At 54.6% G+C, this 18,055-nt stretch overlaps 1 protein-coding gene across 1 annotated transcript in view; it reads right to left on the reverse strand.

Moving 5' to 3' along the window:
* Positions 1-423: 423 nt before the first annotated feature.
* Eng (endoglin) overlaps positions 424-18,055 on the reverse strand; it is a 31,204-nt gene continuing 13,572 nt past the window's right edge. The window contains exons 3-16 of the mRNA XM_027937274.2: positions 13,347-13,487; positions 10,960-11,125; positions 10,411-10,455; positions 10,081-10,246; positions 9,743-9,869; positions 9,179-9,353; positions 8,247-8,389; positions 4,666-4,803; positions 4,435-4,473; positions 3,927-4,043; positions 3,354-3,605; positions 2,420-2,474; positions 1,360-1,461; positions 424-1,230 (exon numbers count right to left, since the gene is read on the reverse strand). Of these exons, the coding sequence (XP_027793075.2) occupies positions 1,106-1,230; positions 1,360-1,461; positions 2,420-2,474; positions 3,354-3,605; positions 3,927-4,043; positions 4,435-4,473; positions 4,666-4,803; positions 8,247-8,389; positions 9,179-9,353; positions 9,743-9,869; positions 10,081-10,246; positions 10,411-10,455; positions 10,960-11,125; positions 13,347-13,487 (1,791 nt within the window). The 3' untranslated portion in view covers positions 424-1,105. The remainder of the gene's footprint in view (positions 1,231-1,359; positions 1,462-2,419; positions 2,475-3,353; positions 3,606-3,926; positions 4,044-4,434; positions 4,474-4,665; positions 4,804-8,246; positions 8,390-9,178; positions 9,354-9,742; positions 9,870-10,080; positions 10,247-10,410; positions 10,456-10,959; positions 11,126-13,346; positions 13,488-18,055) is intronic.

An 18,055-nucleotide genomic window follows, 5' to 3' on the forward strand; every position in this document is an offset into this window, starting at 1 on the left:
CCAGGTACTGCTTTGTAGCCCTTGCGAAGACCAGGTGAACTAGGAGGCGTACTCGGTTTGTTGATAAGGAACTGGCTGGCTCCAGGAAGCTATGGGAGCTGCCCACAGTCACACAGCCAGTAAGCAGCAGATCCAGGGTTAGAGCCCAGAGTTGTCGGGGGCTTGTGTCCTGAACCCAGAGCAAGTGGCATGGCACCTCCTGGTGTTTGGTTTCTCGAAGCCTCGATCCCAAGGCTGTGCCACCAAGTGAGTGGCAGAGGGGACTTTCAATCAAACCTGCTGTGCCCTGGCCACCTGCTACTGCTCAAGATGCCACATTTGCCACCATGCCAGGCCATCCTAATCCTAGTGGGCAGCACTGCTCTACGCTGCCCCCTCCTCGTTGTTCCAGAGGCCCCTCCCCTTTGCCCAGCCCAGCCCAGCACGGGTTTCATGTCTGATTTATTGATGGTAAATATACAGGGGTGAGCCCAGGACAAGCAGCCTGGCCACTCTCCACCTGCTGCCTGTCCAGTGGCCGGGAGGGGGTCACCATGTGGCAGTGGTGGGGGGAGCTGGGCTCCCTCACCCCACTATTCTTGCTGCCCTCTGGACTCTCAGACCGGACGCCTCTTGGCTTCTGTTTCCCCCACCAAAGTTGTACCAGTTCAGGTGTGGAGGCCACGGGCACCAGGTCAAGGTGGCCTTGGGGTGGACCCCTTTTCCTTCCCCTGGTGGAGGTGCTGTTGGCCTGGGCGGCTGGGCCCCAGCACAGTTCGCCGGCGCAGCAACCAGGTTAAATGGCTGGGACTGGAGTTTCTGTCAGCAGTGTGGACGAATGAGGCAGTGATCTCGTCCTCTGTGGTCCTGGGCAGCTGTGTCGCAGAGCCCCTGGGTTTGGAGGTTCTGTGGAATGGGGTGGGGGGACCCCATGGTGTTCCAAGTCGGTGCCCCCGCTGGCAGCAGGCCCCTGAGAGGGGGGCGGGCAGGGCCGGTGCAGAGAGCATGCTCCGTCCTCAGTTGAGTGGAGGCACTGGGGTCCTGGGGAGAGTTGGTGGCCAGTGGTTCCCAGCTGGTGGCTGCTCAGTCTCTCCGGCAGGGGGCGCCCAGGGTTCCGGGCTGGGGGCTACGCCATGCTGCTGGTGGAGCAGGGGGTGCTCTGGGTGCTCCCGATGCTGTGGTTGGTGCTGCTGCTCTCAGAGGAGGCCGGGGCAGCCACCGCCACCACGGGCTCCCGCTTGCTGGGGGGACCTGGGGGCGGGGCAGGGGCGGAGGTCAGGGCCCCGGCCAGGGCTCCCCACTCCCTCTGAGGCTTTGCCGGGCTGCCCCAGGTGGTGGTGGGGGCCCTGGGTGTTCCCTGTGGGGGCCTGGGATACTCACGCGTGTGCGAGTAGATGTACCAGAGCGCCGCGGTGAGCAGGGCCCCAATGAGGAAGGCGCCAAAGGTGATGCCCAGCACGGTGGACAGGACCAGGCCTTTGCCTGAAGGACCAAAGCAGTGGTCAGCCACGTGGTCAGCCCAACCCCGCCCTATTGCGTGGGCCAGGAGCAGGGGTTTGGGTGCTAGTTCTGGCTCAGCCACTGACCCTGACCTCTTCATTTAGCAGATGGGCTGGCCACACCCGTGCCCAGCACTAAGCTCTGACCCTCCACCCAGAAGGCCCAGCCAGCCAGGCCTACTGGGCCATGCCTCGGCCTCCGAAGCCTGGCAGAGGCATTAATGGGAAGTAAGGATGGTATAGTCATCAAAGAATGAGAAGGGCCTCAGGCTCCAGAGCCTGTCCAGCCCTACAGAGTGACCTTTCTTCAGCCTCTGCCCCTCTCTGAGCCCACATGCCAACTAGGAACAGGCCAGAGCACCTCCCAGGGCACTTCAGCTCTGCCGGAGTTGTCCCAAGCTTCAGTCCTTCCACCCTCCTGTCTCCTGTGACCACAGGCCAGGCAGCCTCCCCTCGAGCCTCTGATTTTCCATCTGTGCAGGGGAGCATTGGCCCTGCTTTTTTGGTCCTGGCTGTGGGCTGGGGGGCCACCCTTCCTGGATGACAGGTGCCTGCCACCTCTGGGGGAGCTAGTGAAGAAACTGGAGGGCACTGGACTGAAGAGGCGTCTCCCACACTGGGGGCCTCAAGGAAGCAAGAAGGCCAGTACCCCTCACAGTGCCTCATGTTCCATCCAGCAGGCCCTGCCCCTCAGCAAGGTTAGCCAGTGACCAAGGGGGTGGAGAAGAGCCCTGGGCAGGAGCCAGAGGCCTGCAGTGTTGTTCCACAGGGTGGTCACAGCAGAGGCTCCATCAAGATGCAGCCTACAGTGTGCTATTCCGGCCACTGGGACTCTGGGGACTCTGCCCCTTTCTGGGGCTTCTCACCTGAGATCCTTCAGCTGTCCCCTGATTCCCACTCAGCTAACCGAGCAAACCTCAGAGAGACCCAGGGGAACTCACCAGGCGGGCCAGGGCTGACGATGCTCAGGCGCATGGAGACAGTCTTGTGGACTTCCTGAGGGGGAGGGGAGAGAGAAGTGTGGCGCAAGCTCTGGGAGGCAGCGTCCTTCTCTCCCTGGCTCTGCGCCCCTGGCTGTCACAGCCCAGCCTAAAGCCCTGACTGTGAGTCCTGCCTCCACTATTGTCCAGCTGGGAGCTGGCGGGCGAGCCTGGGGATCTGCTGGGGGATGGCATCAAGCCACAGTCCTGCCAGGGACTTTCCTATGAGTCCCTGCAGCCCCTGACGCCTGTGGGCACTGTGGGGCGCCCATTACCCTTGCACACACCTCGATGAGCCAGGCAATGAGCAGCTCGGAGGCCCAGGCTTGCTGGCCAGAGGCAAAGGCCCACTTAGGTGCAGCCCCAAAGGCCCCCCAGCCTCATACAACCAGGGCAGTTTTTGATAGTGAGGAACTTTCCACGTAAAGAGCTGGGGTGACCCTGAAAACGTGTCCAGCACTGAGTGCCTGAGAGCAAAGATTCACTGGACCATGAAGCGTCGGCACCAGCAAAGGCAGAAAGTGAGGATTTTGTGTCCTCCTTTCCTAGGGCCCCGTCCATTGGGATCACTTTGGTGATCATACCACATGGGTGGGTAGATTGCTGGGGGAAGGACAGGTGTCTGGGTGGGACAGTGGGATTATTGATGAATGGACCTGCGGACAGAAGGAAAATGGATAGATGGAAGCTGGAGCTGCAGATTCTGCCCAAGACAAAGCGATCCCACCAGAAGGCTGTAGGTGGCAGCAAATGCCCCCAGAGCCCGGCTGTCAGACCACAAGCATGACTCTGGCTCTGCCCCTCACCAGCTGGTCCCACATCCCCCTGGACAGCCACATCCCTGCCAGAGCTGGAAGCCACTGTTGAAGCCGGGCCTGGACCAGGCTCCACTCACCTGGGACCAGGTCCTGGGACGCAGGGCCACAGTGCAACTGAGGGTGCCAGCTGTGGGTGTGGGCACCATGTAGACACGGAGGAGAAAGCTGAAGCGTAGGTCACCCTCAGGGCTGGGGGACAGCATGCTCACACAGCTGCCCTTGGCTGCCCGGCCCTGGATGAGTTCCACGGTGTCTGCCTCAGGCCCCAAGTCTAGGTGGCAGCTGTCGAGCTGAAGCACGACCTCAGGGATCAATGGGGACATGCCCACCTGCATGGAGAGGGGGGGGGAAGGGTGTGGGCAGCTCTTCTTGACCCTCCACCTCTGTTCTTTGGAAATAGCCAGAAGGCAGAGTTCCCACCCCTGAATCCTCACAGTAGGACAGACAGGGTCTGCCTGGAGCAAACAGAAGGGTGACATCCAATCAGTGACTGAGAACAATACCATCCCTATCTGTCCCTCCCGAGCCCTCAGGCCAGCTCCCTCCTCTGGAAGTTTAATTCTGGTCTTTTCTGTAGCAATGTTGGAAAGAAAGGCACGGAAGTCCTAGGAATCCCGAGGACTTGGGGAGTAACTGGGCCCACCTAATACCTGCACAAAGCCCTGCTGCCCCAGCTCGATGGTGCTGGAGGCCTGGAGGAAGTGTGGGCTGAGGTAGAGGCCCAGCCGGAAGGAGAGGCCATCAGTGTTGATGCACTGCACCTTTTTCTGTGGGAGCACAGGAGGGAGACTTGGTCAGGTGGGTGGCACCACCAGGAAGGAGGGGTGGTCTGGCAGAGTCCTCTTGTTGCCTCCTTAACCAGCTTCTTTCATACTGGGGGCTGAACCCAGGGCCACTCTACCACTGAGCCCCATCCCCAGCCCTTTTTATGTTTTGAGACAGGGTCTCCTTAAGTTGAATGATCTGCCCACTGTCACACAGCCAGGGCGTGCTAGGACCCTCCGACCTGAGAGGCTGATGGCATAACCCACACAGCATCTCCCGTGTACAGAAGGGGAGACTGAGGCACACTGGAAACCCCTGGGTTGACAAGATCATGGCCCCAGCCCCAGCACCAGACCCTCGACCAGGTGGCAGCATAGTGACCATCCATCTTACCCGAAGTGGTGATAGGCCAGATAGGAAATTGACCACCACCTGCAGAGACAGAGCAAGGAGCTGTTTAGAACCAGAAAGGACCCCAGAGGGTCTCCCACCCAACACACCCATCTTATGGAGGTGGCCAAACCGCACCTGTGCCACCGAGTGCCAGACCTTGCTCCCCCAAACACCCCTCAGCCTGGAGCACTGGGGGACAGTTGCAGGGACACCTTTCTGGCCCAGCCCTACCTCATTGCTGATCACGTGTGTGGTCACCTCCATGCCACAGCTGGAGTAGGTGCTGCGCAAGACGAGCTGATCCGCGCTGTCCTCAGCCTTGCAGCTGGGGTCCCAGAAGGTCAGGCCTGTGATGGTGCACCTGAGAGCCTGGGCCAGGGAGGGTGGCACTGTTAGGAGGCCCAGGCTCCCTGGGGCCGGACCCTTACTCCCAGCACCAAGGACTGCTCATGGCTCAGCAGTCCCAAACCCCAGCCCCTCTGCTCCTCTCCCCTTTGTGCGACCTCATCATCCTGAACCATTTAAGACAAAACTTTTCTTGAACTTCTTTCTTTTTGGACTCCACCTTGTACTAAGCAATAATATCTGTGACTTCAAGAGTCTGATTTCCTTCATTAATATTCTTCTTTTAATGTAAGTATTAAAATAAAGAACTGTTAAAACTAAAACCGTTCATTAGAGGTCCACGTATAATCATCGCTCACACCCCGGGGCATGCAGACCCTAGCGGCAGAATGCACCTTCAGATCTGGGGTGTGCAAACTTTTCCTATAAAGGACCTGACAGTAAATATCTCAGGGGGGGCCATATGGTCTTTGTCGTAATCTCCCAGCTTTTTTTTAATCACCCAGCTTTGTTATCATAGCCTGAAAGTAGCTGTAAATGACTGTGTCTGTGTTCCAATAAAACCTTGTTTTTTTTTTAATATTTATTTATTTTTTTTTTTAGTTTTCGGCGGACACAACATCTTTGTTTGTATGTGGTGCTGAGGATCGAACCCAGGCCGCACGCATGCCAGGCGAGCGTGCTACCGCTTGAGCCACATCCCCAGCAATAAAACCTTGTTTACACAGTCAACAGGCCAGAGTTTGCCAACCCATCTAGGAAGTATCAAACCCTAGAATTTCTGTCACCCTCGTAGGATCAGAGATTCTCAGAGTCTCAGAGTTGAGTGGGCATCTGAGTCCAGCTAACCCACAAACCTACATCCACTCCTCAAGGACTGCCTCTGATTGCTTCTGAGTCCCAGCTCCCTGGGGCCACCTTAGCCTTCCAGGTGAGATGGCTCTCAGGGAAGTTCCAGCATCACATGGGCCTGAAATCAAACCTTCATGGGCCACATTCCCAAGTCAATGAGAAGGCAGTGGGCTCTGGGTTTAGGATGAATCTGTTTAGACCCTTCCACAGGTGTTTCACCTCTATGGCCTTAAAGAAAATGTGCATATGTGTGTGTGTGTGTGTGTGTGTGTGAGAGAGAGAGAGAGAGAGAGAGAGAGAGAGAGAGAGAGATTAGGGATTGAAACTAAGGGCTCGTGCATGCTAACTAACTCATGCTCTACCACTGAGCTATATCCCCAGCTTTTGATTTTATTTTGAGACAGGGTCTCATTAAGTTGTCCAGACTCATCTTGAACTTGAGATCCTCCTACCTCAGCCTCCTAAGTGGCTAGGATTACAGGAGTGTGCCACTGTCCCTGCCCAATTTTTAAAAAATGTCCAAAAAGTTAAATAGCACCGCAATGGGGGCTGGGGGTGTAGCTGAGTGGTGGAGCGCGTGCTGAGTACATCAGACCCCGAGTTCCATCCCTAGTATTGAAAGCAAAACAGAATAAAAAGCCCCACTAGCCAAAATATAAAGAATATTTACAAATCAGAAGAAAGGGTGGAGACATCTGGGCTCGGGGCTGTATGCCCGAGATCCCAGTGACTAGGGAGCCTGATGGAAGGAAGATCAAGTTCAAGGCAGCCTGGGCAATTTAACAAGATCCTCAGCAACTTAGTGAGACCCTGTCTCAAAATAAAAAATAAAAAGGACTGAGGATGTGACTCAGTGGTAAAGTGCCCCTGGGTTCAAACGCCAGTACCCAGAAATAAAGAGACAGAGCTACGCCCCCTCTCACTTCTAACCAAAGAATTATAAATTTAAAAAGAGATGGAACACCATGTTCCACCTCCCACACTGGCAAAGGTCTTCTTTGTTTTTGTTTTTAATTACAGTCTAGAGAGAGAGAGATGTGGTCAAAGTACTCTCATAAACCAGCAGTGAAAATTCAAAACCTCTTTGGCAAAGCCAGTTGGCAACATGTATCAAAACTTCATAGATTTTGGGCTGGGGCTGTAGCTCAGTGATAGAGCACTTGCCTCACAAGTGTGAGGCACTGGGTTCCATCCTAGCACCATATAAAAACAAATAAAGGCATTGAGTCCATATACAACTAAAAAAAAACCAAAACAACAACAACAACAAAAAAAAACACTTCACAGACTTTGATCCAGAAATCCCACCCATGTGGAAATCTATCCTTAAAAAACAAAAAACAATAAACAAGGCACTGTGGTGCAGGCCTGTAATCCTAGCATCTTGGGAGGCTGAGTCAGGAGGATTACAAGTTTGAGGTCAGCTGAGCAACTTAGTGAGACCCTGTCTCAAATTTAAAAAGTTAAAAAGAGCCGGGGATGTAGCCCAGTGGTAGGCACCCCTGGGTTCAATCCCTGGTACCTAAACAAAAGAAAAAAGAGAAGTTCTATGCAAAATGACATTTTCTGCATATTTATAATATAGAATTGGAAACAAATGTTTAACAAAGGAGGAGGAATTCATTATGGCATGTCCATATAATAAAATAATATATGCTTGGTAATAATATGATTAGGCACAGGTGTCAAAGTTTCAAAAGTAGGTTAAGTGAATAGGAGAAAAAAGTATCGATTATGATTACACTCATGAAAGAAACACAGAGAAATCACACCAGACAGCAACCCAACCGAAATGTCAACAGTCACTGTCTTTAGGAGATAAGATCAAGATTTTCTTCTTTTCTAAGTTTTGTTTATTTTTTTGTTTGTTTGTGTGGTGCTGGGGATTGAAGACAGGGCCTTGTGCATGCAAGGCAAGCACTCTACCAACTGAGCTATATCCCCAGCCCCTTGTTCAGTTTTAAAGCTTTTTTTGTTTTGCTTTTGTTTGGGGGATTGAACCTAGGGCCTCATGTATCCTGGCAAGCACTCTACCACTGAGCCATGTGCATTATTATTATTATTATTATTATTATTTTGTATCAGCAATTGAACTCAGGGGCACTGAACCGTTGAGCCACATTCCCCAGCCCTTTTTCGTATTTTATTTAGGGTCTCACTGAGTTGCTTAGGGCCTCGAAATTTAGCTGAGGCTGACTTTGAACTCACGACCCTTCTGCCTCAGCTTCCAGAGCTGCTGGGATTACAGGTGTGGCCACTGCACCTGGCACATGCATTATTTTTATTGTAAATATTCCTTTGTCAGTATGGCAGAGACCACATTGTGCCTGCTAAGTGTTATTATGTTAAGTGACCTCCCAGCTCAGCCAACTGTGGGATTAATGACCCCCTGGTGTTATTTGCTGAGATCTCTGTGCCACTCCTGACTGTTTTCCGAGTTTGGCCTCACTGAATTCTCGCCATGAGGTAGGTACCATTACCAATCACATTTTAAAGTGGGAATACAGGCTTGTAGAGAGAGGTGACTTGTCCCCCCCCTGCCTGGGTGGGGCCCCAAGATTCTGAGGCCAGGGAGGAACTAGCTGTTAGAGGGCGGGCGGGCTGGATTCTCTTACCTCCACCAGATCTTTCTTCAGTATCAGAGTCATGACGTCATGGGCGCACTTGGGCTGGATCAGGGACATGAGTAGCTCTGGGCTGCAGCTCTCCTTGGGAGGGGTGGTTGGGACCGGTGCAGGTGAGGTCTGTAGTCCACCGCCTGGGGGGCAGCAGGTGGTGGGCAAAGCAGGCAGTCACCGACTGGGGGAAACCAACCTTGCAAGTGACTGAGTTAACTCCCCTGCTGGGCTCTGTGGTGTCAGGCACCCATGCTGCTAGACAGCCCTGCTCTTCTAGGGTGCTCTTCTAGGGTTCACCTGACTGTGTCTTTGTGGATGGGCGTGCCTTCCTACAGCCCCATGGGTGGAGCTATGCTCACTGTTCCTTTGTAATATAACCCCTTGCCCTGTTTGGGATAGAACCTTCCATGGAAGTGCCTTGTGTGTGTCCCCTTCTCTTACTGTGCCCTTGGGTGTGGCCTACCCAGGTGTCAGTCACCTGCTGACAGTGGACATCCTGAAGATAGACTCAGCCCCCTGAAACCTGACCCCTTGCCTCATTTGAATAGCTTCTCCTCAATAAAAGGGGTCAGCACATGCTCTCTCTCTCTCTCTTCCTGTGGACCCTTAAGGTCAGAGGAGCTGTCACAGTGACCCCGAAGAAAAAGGTCTTTGTGTCTCTTGTGCAGTTATTTTGCGCAGCCCAGTCAGCCCAGTTCCCCTGGAGTGACCCCTGAGCCTTTGAGTCGTGAGAACAGAAACCCGGCAACCGACCACTCACGATGCACTGGCACTATGCTCTCGGGAGGCCAGCTATTCATTGTCCCCATGCTGCAGATGAGGACAATGAGGCCCAGAGAGGTCGGTGCAACTTGGCCAAACTTCCAGGACGCCGTGGCAAGTGACCCAAGGCCGGCAGGGGAGAGGGGCAGGAGAGGGGGCTGGCTCACCACAGCTGGGGTCCCTCAGCGAGACAGCGCTGGCCAGAGGGAGCTCCACGAAGGAGGCCACGATGCTGGCGTTGAGCGTCCGGGCCTCTCCCAGCAGGCCTTGGAGTGTATCTGGGAGCACAAAGCCACGGATGTTCTTCTCTGGAAAGATCTTGAAGGAGTACTCGCCAGTGGTCTACAGGCCAGGAGAGAGCAGAGCGGGGAGTCAGGGTGCAGTCGGGCCGGTGGCGGGCCAGGGACCCGCAGGCTAGGCAGGGTGATGCCAGGCCTCCGTCCTGCTCTTCCTGGCTCCCCTGTTGCTCTGCCTGGCCACCTTCCCCTGAATACTGTCTCCATTGTCCTTGAACTCAGCTCAGGGTTCACCTCTCCCAGAAGCCCTGGACCCTGTGCTCCGGGTTAGAGGGCTGCCAGGAGGAGGTGACCTCTGGGTGAAGATCTGAAGGAAGGACAGGTGGTGGACACAGGCAGAGCCCTGGGAGCAGAACCATCTGCCTGAAGCCCAGCGTGGGGTGCGGTGCCCGCAGGCGGCCTGAAGGCAGAGGCCAGAAGGCGGGTGAGACTTACCCAGATCTGCATGTTGTGGTTGGCGTCGATGAGCCAGGACACGTCGGGTGGGCCCTGCAGGATGAGGATGGCGTCGGGATCCCTGGAGGTGCAGCTCAGTTCCACCTTCACTGTCACGGTCCGGGGCCTGCGGTGAGACTGACAGGTCAGCGCGGGTGGAACACGGGGAACGCGGGGTCTGACGGCGACCGCGGGCTGGGACTGGGCCTTGGCATCCAGGGGGCAGCGGCTGCGCTCTTCCCTGGCCCGGTGGGGGACATGGGACTGGGTGGGTCGGGTAGGCTCTGGGCCCCACGAGGGGCGCCTGGGCGGGCCTGGCGCGGGGTGGGCACCCTTACCCGGCTCCAGCACCCGGCAGCACCCGCACGATGTGCGCCTCCTTGTGGCCGGCCACGCCCTCCAGGCGGCAGCCCCGGACCAGAGCTGGGGCCCGCGGCTGCCATTCGAGGGTGCGGCCCATGTCCCGGCCGGCTTCCAGCAAACAGAAGGATGGTGACTTCAGGGCTGCAGAGACAAACGCACCTCAGTCCCCTCGGGGGCAACCTGGCTCCTGACTACACAGGGCTCCATCTTCACCCAGCGCCAAAGGCAGAGATGGGCCGGCAGCATGGAGCCTCAAGGGTGGGGCCTGGGAGGACCCAGGTCCAAACCGCGACGCCACCACTTACCTTCTGAGCCACCCTGTGCAAGTCCCCGGGCCTCTGTTTCTTCATCTGTCAATACAGGGTTAATACAAGGAATGAGTCCATGGCCCGGGTTGGAGATACAGCCTGGCCTCCACCCCGTGCATCCTTCCTCTCTCGTCTTTCCTATAGCTCCTACCAAAACCTAATATCATAGAATTTATCTCTTTACATGTTTATCATCATCTCCCTCATCAGAGTGGCAGCTCCAGGAGAGGGGAGTCTGTCCCCACAGAGCATCCGAGTGCCTAGCAAACTTGGCACACAGTAGATGCACAATGAACAACGTGACAGTGCTGGGGGATTGGGGGCTTTAAAAAAAAAAAAGGAAAACCTGTCATTTCACATAGTTCAGTCTGATACTTGGTGAGGGAGGAATCGCTGTCCCCAAAGGGCACTGCCTTGCTGTGTGTGGCCCAGGGCAAATCATATCCCACTTGGGATCTTTAGCGCCTTAGTCTGAGGAATGGATCAGAGGTGCTCAGATTCCTCCAGAGCTGGATGGAGCCCAGAGTGGCTGCAGGGGAAGCTGACCTTGGCCCAGCCGCAGCAGGACACTGCTGGGGTCCTCCAGCGCCGCAGCTGAGGTGATGGGGCCCTTTGTAGCCGCCCAGTCAAGGATCTGGCTCTTGGCGGTAAAGGATGGCAGCTCTGTGTGGTTGGCTCCCCAGAGCTCTTGGCAGAAGACCAGTTTGGGGTTCTGGGGAGACAGAGAGTGCTCAGTCCTTTCTGTCCTGTGCAGGAAGTTAGGGAATAATATGGGGAGTCTGCCCTTTGGTTGAGAAGAGTCCAGGGCTGAAAGTGTGGAAGCTGGTGGATCTGCAGTCATCCCAGAGCCCCCAAGGGCTCCCCCACCCCTGCCAATCTGCTCTGTCTGTCTTCCACACCTGGGGGCTGTAAGGACACATATCCTTCTTCATCCACCTGTCCAAACATGGCCCCGCTGGGGTTCTACCCATTGAACCCACATGAAATGACATCTGGCTACCTTCTGTCCTCTACACTCTGGCCCATCCCTGCACAGGGCTCCACATGCAGGAGGCACCAAGAAATATTTGTCTGAGTTGGTGCTGGACTCGGGGCTCAGCATCGGGGGACCTGCCATACCAGCTTCACCCTGCCACCCGGCTCCCTGAACACGGGAAGGCAGGAAGGAAGGGAGGACAGGAATAGATGAAGAAATGAAAAATGAAGGAGACGGGGTGGTCCTGCTTTGGGGGACCTCATCATTTGGAAACTAGATATGCATCAAGTCATTGGAAGCAAAAGAAGCCAGAGGATGTCATTTAATAAGGAACAGAGGAGCGAGATGGGTCCCCTGGTTGGAAGGACTGGGAATCTAGGAAGCTCCCACACCTCCCCATCTTCCTGCCAGTGCCCTGGGGGAGGAGCTGGTGGGCTGGGCAAGGAAACTAGGGGGGATTCAGAGGAAGCTGTTGGGGCCACTGGTTCAGAGTTCCTTTGTATTCCATCTCCAAGGCCAAGGCCTTGAGCTGAAGCAGCAGCAGCAGCAGGGCTTCAAGTTAGATATTAAGGAGGACTGCCTGTCAGTGACAGTAGGTAAGACACCATAGAATGATCCCTCTAGAATAGAGCCCACAACCCTCTCTGCAGAAATTAACTAAGGGGCAAAGTGATCCATGGGTGAGGACCACAGGTCCCTTGGTGGGAAAGACTGGGACTGGATGGTGGTTTAAAAATGGGGGCTGGCTAAGGTCGTCAGTAAAATGGGTCTACAGCAGGGAACCCAGGGCTCAATGTTGTCAGTGTCAGTCGCCTGGCGCCAGGTCTGACACTCAGGCCCGCCCAGCTCCCGGGACGGCTCCCGGGCTCGCAGGTGGACTCAGCCCCAGGAGGAAGGCGCTGCTAAGGCTGCGGCCACCTTCAGCACGGACCATGGTCCTGCAGGCGCAGCCTCCACCCCAGAAGAGCGGGAGAGGGAGGGGGAGGAGCCACGGCAAGTCCCGCCCCGACCGGCCTCGGTTTCCCTCCGGGCTCTCTTGGGGTGGCCCAGCTCTTCCCTGCCCACCGCCCTGGCCCTGGGCCCTGGGAGCTGGCCGTGACTTTCTCCCTCCCGCCAGGGGCCTTCCATGCTGGCTTCGCTGCATCCAGATTTTCGCCCGCCCGCCCGCCCATCTCCGACTTCTGCCCTCTGCCTGCAGTCCTGCCCCCCCAGTCTCTCTGGTGTCCCCTCCCCCGCCCCGCTGGCCGCCCGTCAGTGTCTGTTTCTTTCTGTGCCTCCCCTGTCCTCTCTGCTGCCTCCTGGCCTGCTCTGCTCTCTCCTCTGCTTTCTCATCTGCAAGAACAGCTGCTCACATCTGGGGCCACTTCCCAGGGCCCTCCCTGTGTAGGAGGCCCTGCTGACCGGCCGCAGGCTCCCCGCAGTGGGACAAAGCCCGTGGGTCCTTTCTCTTCGTGGATGTGTCTAACACTTAAGAGTTGAGCTTTTAAAACATAATTTTTTTTCCTCCAACGTGAGCCCTGTCAATTAGGGCAACTCTCCCAAATTCGGCAAAGTATAAAGAACAAAATCAGAGTCTCTCCTGATCCCATGTCCCTTTCCTAACCACTGTTAACACAATGTTAGGTTTCCTCATGACCCTTTTCCTCTGTACTTAAACATTTTCAAATATCTTCTAACTTTATCAAAGACAATGAAAATGTTATTTGATGGGATATCATTGGGCCGAACTGTTCCACTGAACAGATGGGCACGCTGAGGACCCCCGCTGGCCAGGTTGTACATCAGCCTGACTCCCACTCTTGGTCTGGGTTCTTTGATCTCAGGTCTTGCCATCCTCTGGTGTCTCTTTGTCAGGGCCCATCAGTCACCTGGCAGGGCCCTGGTGAGTCAAACAAGGCTGTAGGGGCAGGAGACCCTGGCCAGGGCCTTGGCCTGGGTTTGGGGGTGATGCACTCACGTAGGCCAAGTGGAGTGGGATTCCCAGAGCCTGGAGCTGCAGCAAGACGCTCTTGTTCGCCACGAGAACCAGAAGCACTTCCCGATGCCGGGTGCCATTTTGCTTGGATGCCTGGAGGGTCAGCTCCAACTTTGCCAACTCCTGGGCGGGGACAGGGAGACACACAGACCAGTCAGACTTGCACAGCTGGGGCCACTCAGCTAAGCAGTGAAAGCTTCCACTCCACTCTCCCCACTCAGTTTGGTTTCTCTTGGTTACCTGTGAGTAGAGTCAAGCCCCCCAGGATGTGCCAGAAAATATATCAAACGAATGAATGAAATTAGTCCCAGCAAATCCCAAAGGAGAGAAAAAAACTGGGATGAGCCCAAACTTCTCAATAGTCAATCAAGATTTATTACTTCCATTAATTACCTGCTGTGTCCTGGCCTGTGAGCCCTGTGTGTATAGTTAGTGACTGCTCCCCCATTGTCCCCTCTCCCTCTATAGTTGACCCTGGTGCAGAGATTCTGCTTTCAGCCCACAGGAGACATTCGCAGTTGCTCTCCTAAGAGCTGGAGGTGCAGCTCAGTGTAGAGCATGTGCTTCGCATGCAGATCACAGCCAAGGAACCCCAACCAGTGGATGGGAGACCCACCCTCCACTCCTTGGGGGACACTCCAGAACCAAATATGTTTCGAATTCCCCTTTTAGTTTGCAGTATTCCTCTTATCTCACTATTTTAAAGTGCTAAGATGCCAGTCTCTATAATACCATTATTTTAATATAAAAATGTGAAGTGGAATTCATTTTATTTCTGACTGCATTTTTAGGTGTTTTTTTCTTTTTTCTTTTTTTTTTATGCTGGGGATAGAACCCAGGGCCTCGTGTATGCTAAGCATAGGTTTTACCGCTGAGCTACACCCCCAGCCTGCAGAAAAATTTTAACTGATGGGGGGCTGGAGGTGTGGCTCAATGGTACAGTGCTTGGTTAACATGTGTGAGGCCCTGGGTTTGATCCCCAGCTACAAGAGCAAAAAACAAAAGATGTTTTTAAATTGATGTAATTATGTTTTCATGACAGCAACAGTAATATCCACACTTACACATGGCTTTCTATGTGCCAGGACTATTCTAAGTATTTTCCATTAACTCATTTAATTAATGAAACAACCCTTTATTATTCTCAATTGCAGATGAGGAAACTGAGGCCCAGAGGCGCAGTTATTTGCCCATGATTGCACAGCAAATAAGCTGGGGCTGGGATTCGGACCCAGGCAGGCCTCTGCTCTGAACTCCTGCCATATTTTTCTACATCTTATGACCAAGAAGTAAAAGATGACAGTGACCCACAGGGCATAACTTCTGTGGAGAGTGACCTCCGCTCTGCCCCGTCGCTTTCTGAGCAGGCAGGGTGTGAATGGCTGAGGAGCAAGAATGAAGAGACAGCTCAGGACCCCAGAGCCCCAAGACTCTCCAGGACAAAGACAGACGCGGACGCGCTTTCCTGTGCTTCCAGAGCCAGCAGCTCTCAGACAAAAGCTTGTGGCCAAGAGCTGACCCCAAAAGTCTCCTCCCCCCCGTCAGAAGGGACAAGGGATTTCAAGATGGAGACACCGTGGAAAGCGTGGGGATTCACATCAGATTGCGTTTCCCCAGCTGACGCCACCGAGCCAGAGACAGCAGGTCAGACCCTGGAAAAATCTGCTCAGAAATATTTCCGCTACTCAATAATAACACTGTAATCACTCTTTGTGTTCAAGTTCACTCTTTAAAACAAATAAAAAAGAGAGCAAGTACTGTGACTTCATTTTCAGTGTTCCACAAATCAGCTCTGTCCCTTTGGAGGGCTCTTTAGGCAATTATTCTTCAATAGTGATTCTCACGCTGGTTTACAGTAGAAGGAGAAGGGGCTTCACGTTTATGTGTGCATCGGTTCGCATCACGTTTTCTAATGGCTTTATCATGCTGTTTCATAGCATCTGTTTCATCAGTTTTTTAAAATATTATGCATTCTAAACACTTTAATAACTAATTGCTGGATTTAAGGCCATTTTTTGTGAAATGCGAAATATCTAACTGTCAGAACCAGCCTTTGGCTCCAGGGCTGTGATCACTACTTAGACCTGACCAAAGGAAAGTGCAAGCCACCTCGCTGGTGTGGAGACCAGGCCTGGTGCTCTGTCCTATGTCCTGTGAAACCATCAACTATGGGCACACAACTGTGCCTATCCACAAACCACTCAGGTTCTTCTCTGAATGGGTGAATTTTACCTCAATAAAGTTGTTACGAAAAACAACCGAGTGCCAGTGATTTCACCGGGTTCTACCCGGCCCGGTCTGCCCCTGCGCTGAGCACGTGGCAGGCGCTTCTGATCAAAGCAGGAACAGGTGTCCTCCCATCTTACAGATGGGGAAATAGAGGCTCCAGGAGGAAGCTGCAGAGGCAACTGCAGGCAAAGCCAAACCCCAGGCCCCGGACCGTGCCCTTCTCTCAACTGCGCCTCAGTGACACTTGTTTGTCCCCACCCTGAGAGGAGAACTTCAAGGGGTACATATGGCAGAGAGATGGGCCCCATGACTTGGCAGATTACAGCCAGGGAACACCAGTGGAAGGGGAAAGCCGTCCTCTGTCCCTTGGTGGACACCAGCCAGCTGTGGGAGCCAGGCTCTTCTTGGAGGAAAGAACCCTGTGTGATGGGACCAGCTGCTACCGCGACACCGCCGGTGCCTCCGTGCCTCAGTTTCCTTGCCTGTGAAATGGGAATATGGCTGGAAAGCAGAACCAGGCGGGGCTCTGCTGAAAGGAAGTGAAGAAAGGGAGATGGAGGTCAGGGCCCGGTCAGCTGGGGTCAGAAGGCTAGGAGGCTAGAACTTTGTGACATTTGTCACATACTCAGTTCTTCTCCCAGGGCTCCTAAGCCAGACCCACCACTGCCTTGTCACCAAGACTTTCCTGTTCAGTTGGGGGACAGGGAGGCTGAGGCCAAAAGCTGGCCTGGATCACACATGAGTGGTTTGGATACTGGGGGAGGCTGGAAAATGGGGCTCTTGGGGTCCCAGAGCTCCCAGGCCTCGCTGAGGGCCAACTGGTTACCAGAAGACCCAGTCGGGTTTCCATAGCAAACATTTCCATCCCCAAAGCCTGACTCACCGGCAGCCACTCGCACCCACCCGACTTCCCTTCTCTCTGCCCCCAGAGGCAAAGAGAGGGGCCTGCCTGCCCCTGCCCCAGGCTCCCAGTCTTCTAGGTGAGATCCTGGGGAATTCAGGGCCCAGGCATGGCGCACAGGCCAGCCAGCCCCTTGCCCCCAGCCCTGCAGGCTGGGCCTGCCCGACCCTTCCCTGAACTTGTGGGCGGGAGGTGAGTTGCTATTTTTGTGCCCACAGATGCCATTGTGGGGCCAGCGGTTGGAGGTGGGACGGGGGATTTCAGAGAGGAGGCCCTGAGCGCTAGTAGCCACTTATAGAAAGCCGCTTCCAGCAATTCTTCTAGGAGTGGAGTCTCGGGGCTGCCCGCAGCCCCCACCCTCAGGGCCAGCCGGAGGCGGTCACATTGGAGCCAGCCGTCCCTCTGTCCACCCAGCAGACTCAGACAGTGCATACAGGAAGGGTGGCCGGGGAAAGGGGTCAGAGCCAGACAGACCCGAATTCAAATATGTGTACTCAGTCATTAGCCTGTGACCCTGGACAGTCCTCCTGGGCCTCAGTTTCATGATATGGAAAATGGGCTGACAATACGCCCCCCTCACAGACTCACAAGGATGCTGTGTGACTCTGCCTCAGAGTGGGCTGTCCAGTGTCCAGCTAGGCATGGCTGGCCCTCTGTGGATGTGGGTCTTGCATCCACAAATTTGAGCAACCACAGATAATTTTTTTTTTTTTTTTTTTAAGGAGACAGGGTCTTCCTATTTCCCCAGACTGGCCCTGAACTCCTGGGCTCAAGTGATCTTTCTGCCTAGCTAGGACTTCCAGGAGTGTGCCACCAAACAGCTCCAAAATATGTATGTATGTATATATGATTTAAATTGTGTCTGTGCTGGACATTTATGAGCTTTCTCGCTTTCTTTCTCTCACTCTCTCTCTCTCCCTTTTTTTTTTCTTTTTTTGGTACGAGAGGGGGTGCTTTGCCACTGAGCCACATCCCCAGTCTTTTTATTTTTCATTTTGAGACAGGGTCTGGCTAAGGTGCTGAGGCTGGCTTTGAAATTGTGATCCTCCTTCCTCAGCCTCCCGAGACGCTGGGATGACAGGCGTGTGTCGTGTGCCTGGCAGGGCTTTTCTTTCTGTTACTATCTGTGTGTCCCTGGCATTGTGGCAGGTTTTATAATAATCTGGAGACACTTTAAAGAGGAGCAGAGCATTGCTCAGGTATGTGCAAGACCACACCACTCCACACAGGGCCTGAGCATCTCTGGATTCTGGTATCATCCGAGGGGATCCTGGAACCCATCCCCCCAGGGACACCGAGGGATGGCAGCACATGGGCACTCACCCAGGGCAGTGCCACAGCTTTGGATGTCAGACCTGGGCAGCAGGTAGTGGGAGCTGTGACGCGCCACAGGGAGGTGTCTGCTCCCATCTGCCCGGGGGAGTCAGGCTCAGTGCTATTCAGGAACTGGGTGTCTCCTGCATTCCCGCCGGCCTCCTGGGGGTCCCTCAGCGCTTAGCATTTGGGAGTCCTGGTCTCCAGCCAGGTGGCCACAGAGGGGGCTTCCAGAATCCCTGGAGAG

This window comes from Marmota flaviventris, chromosome 13 (genome assembly GCF_047511675.1).
Source record: "Marmota flaviventris isolate mMarFla1 chromosome 13, mMarFla1.hap1, whole genome shotgun sequence".
NCBI lineage: Eukaryota > Metazoa > Chordata > Mammalia > Rodentia > Sciuridae > Marmota > Marmota flaviventris.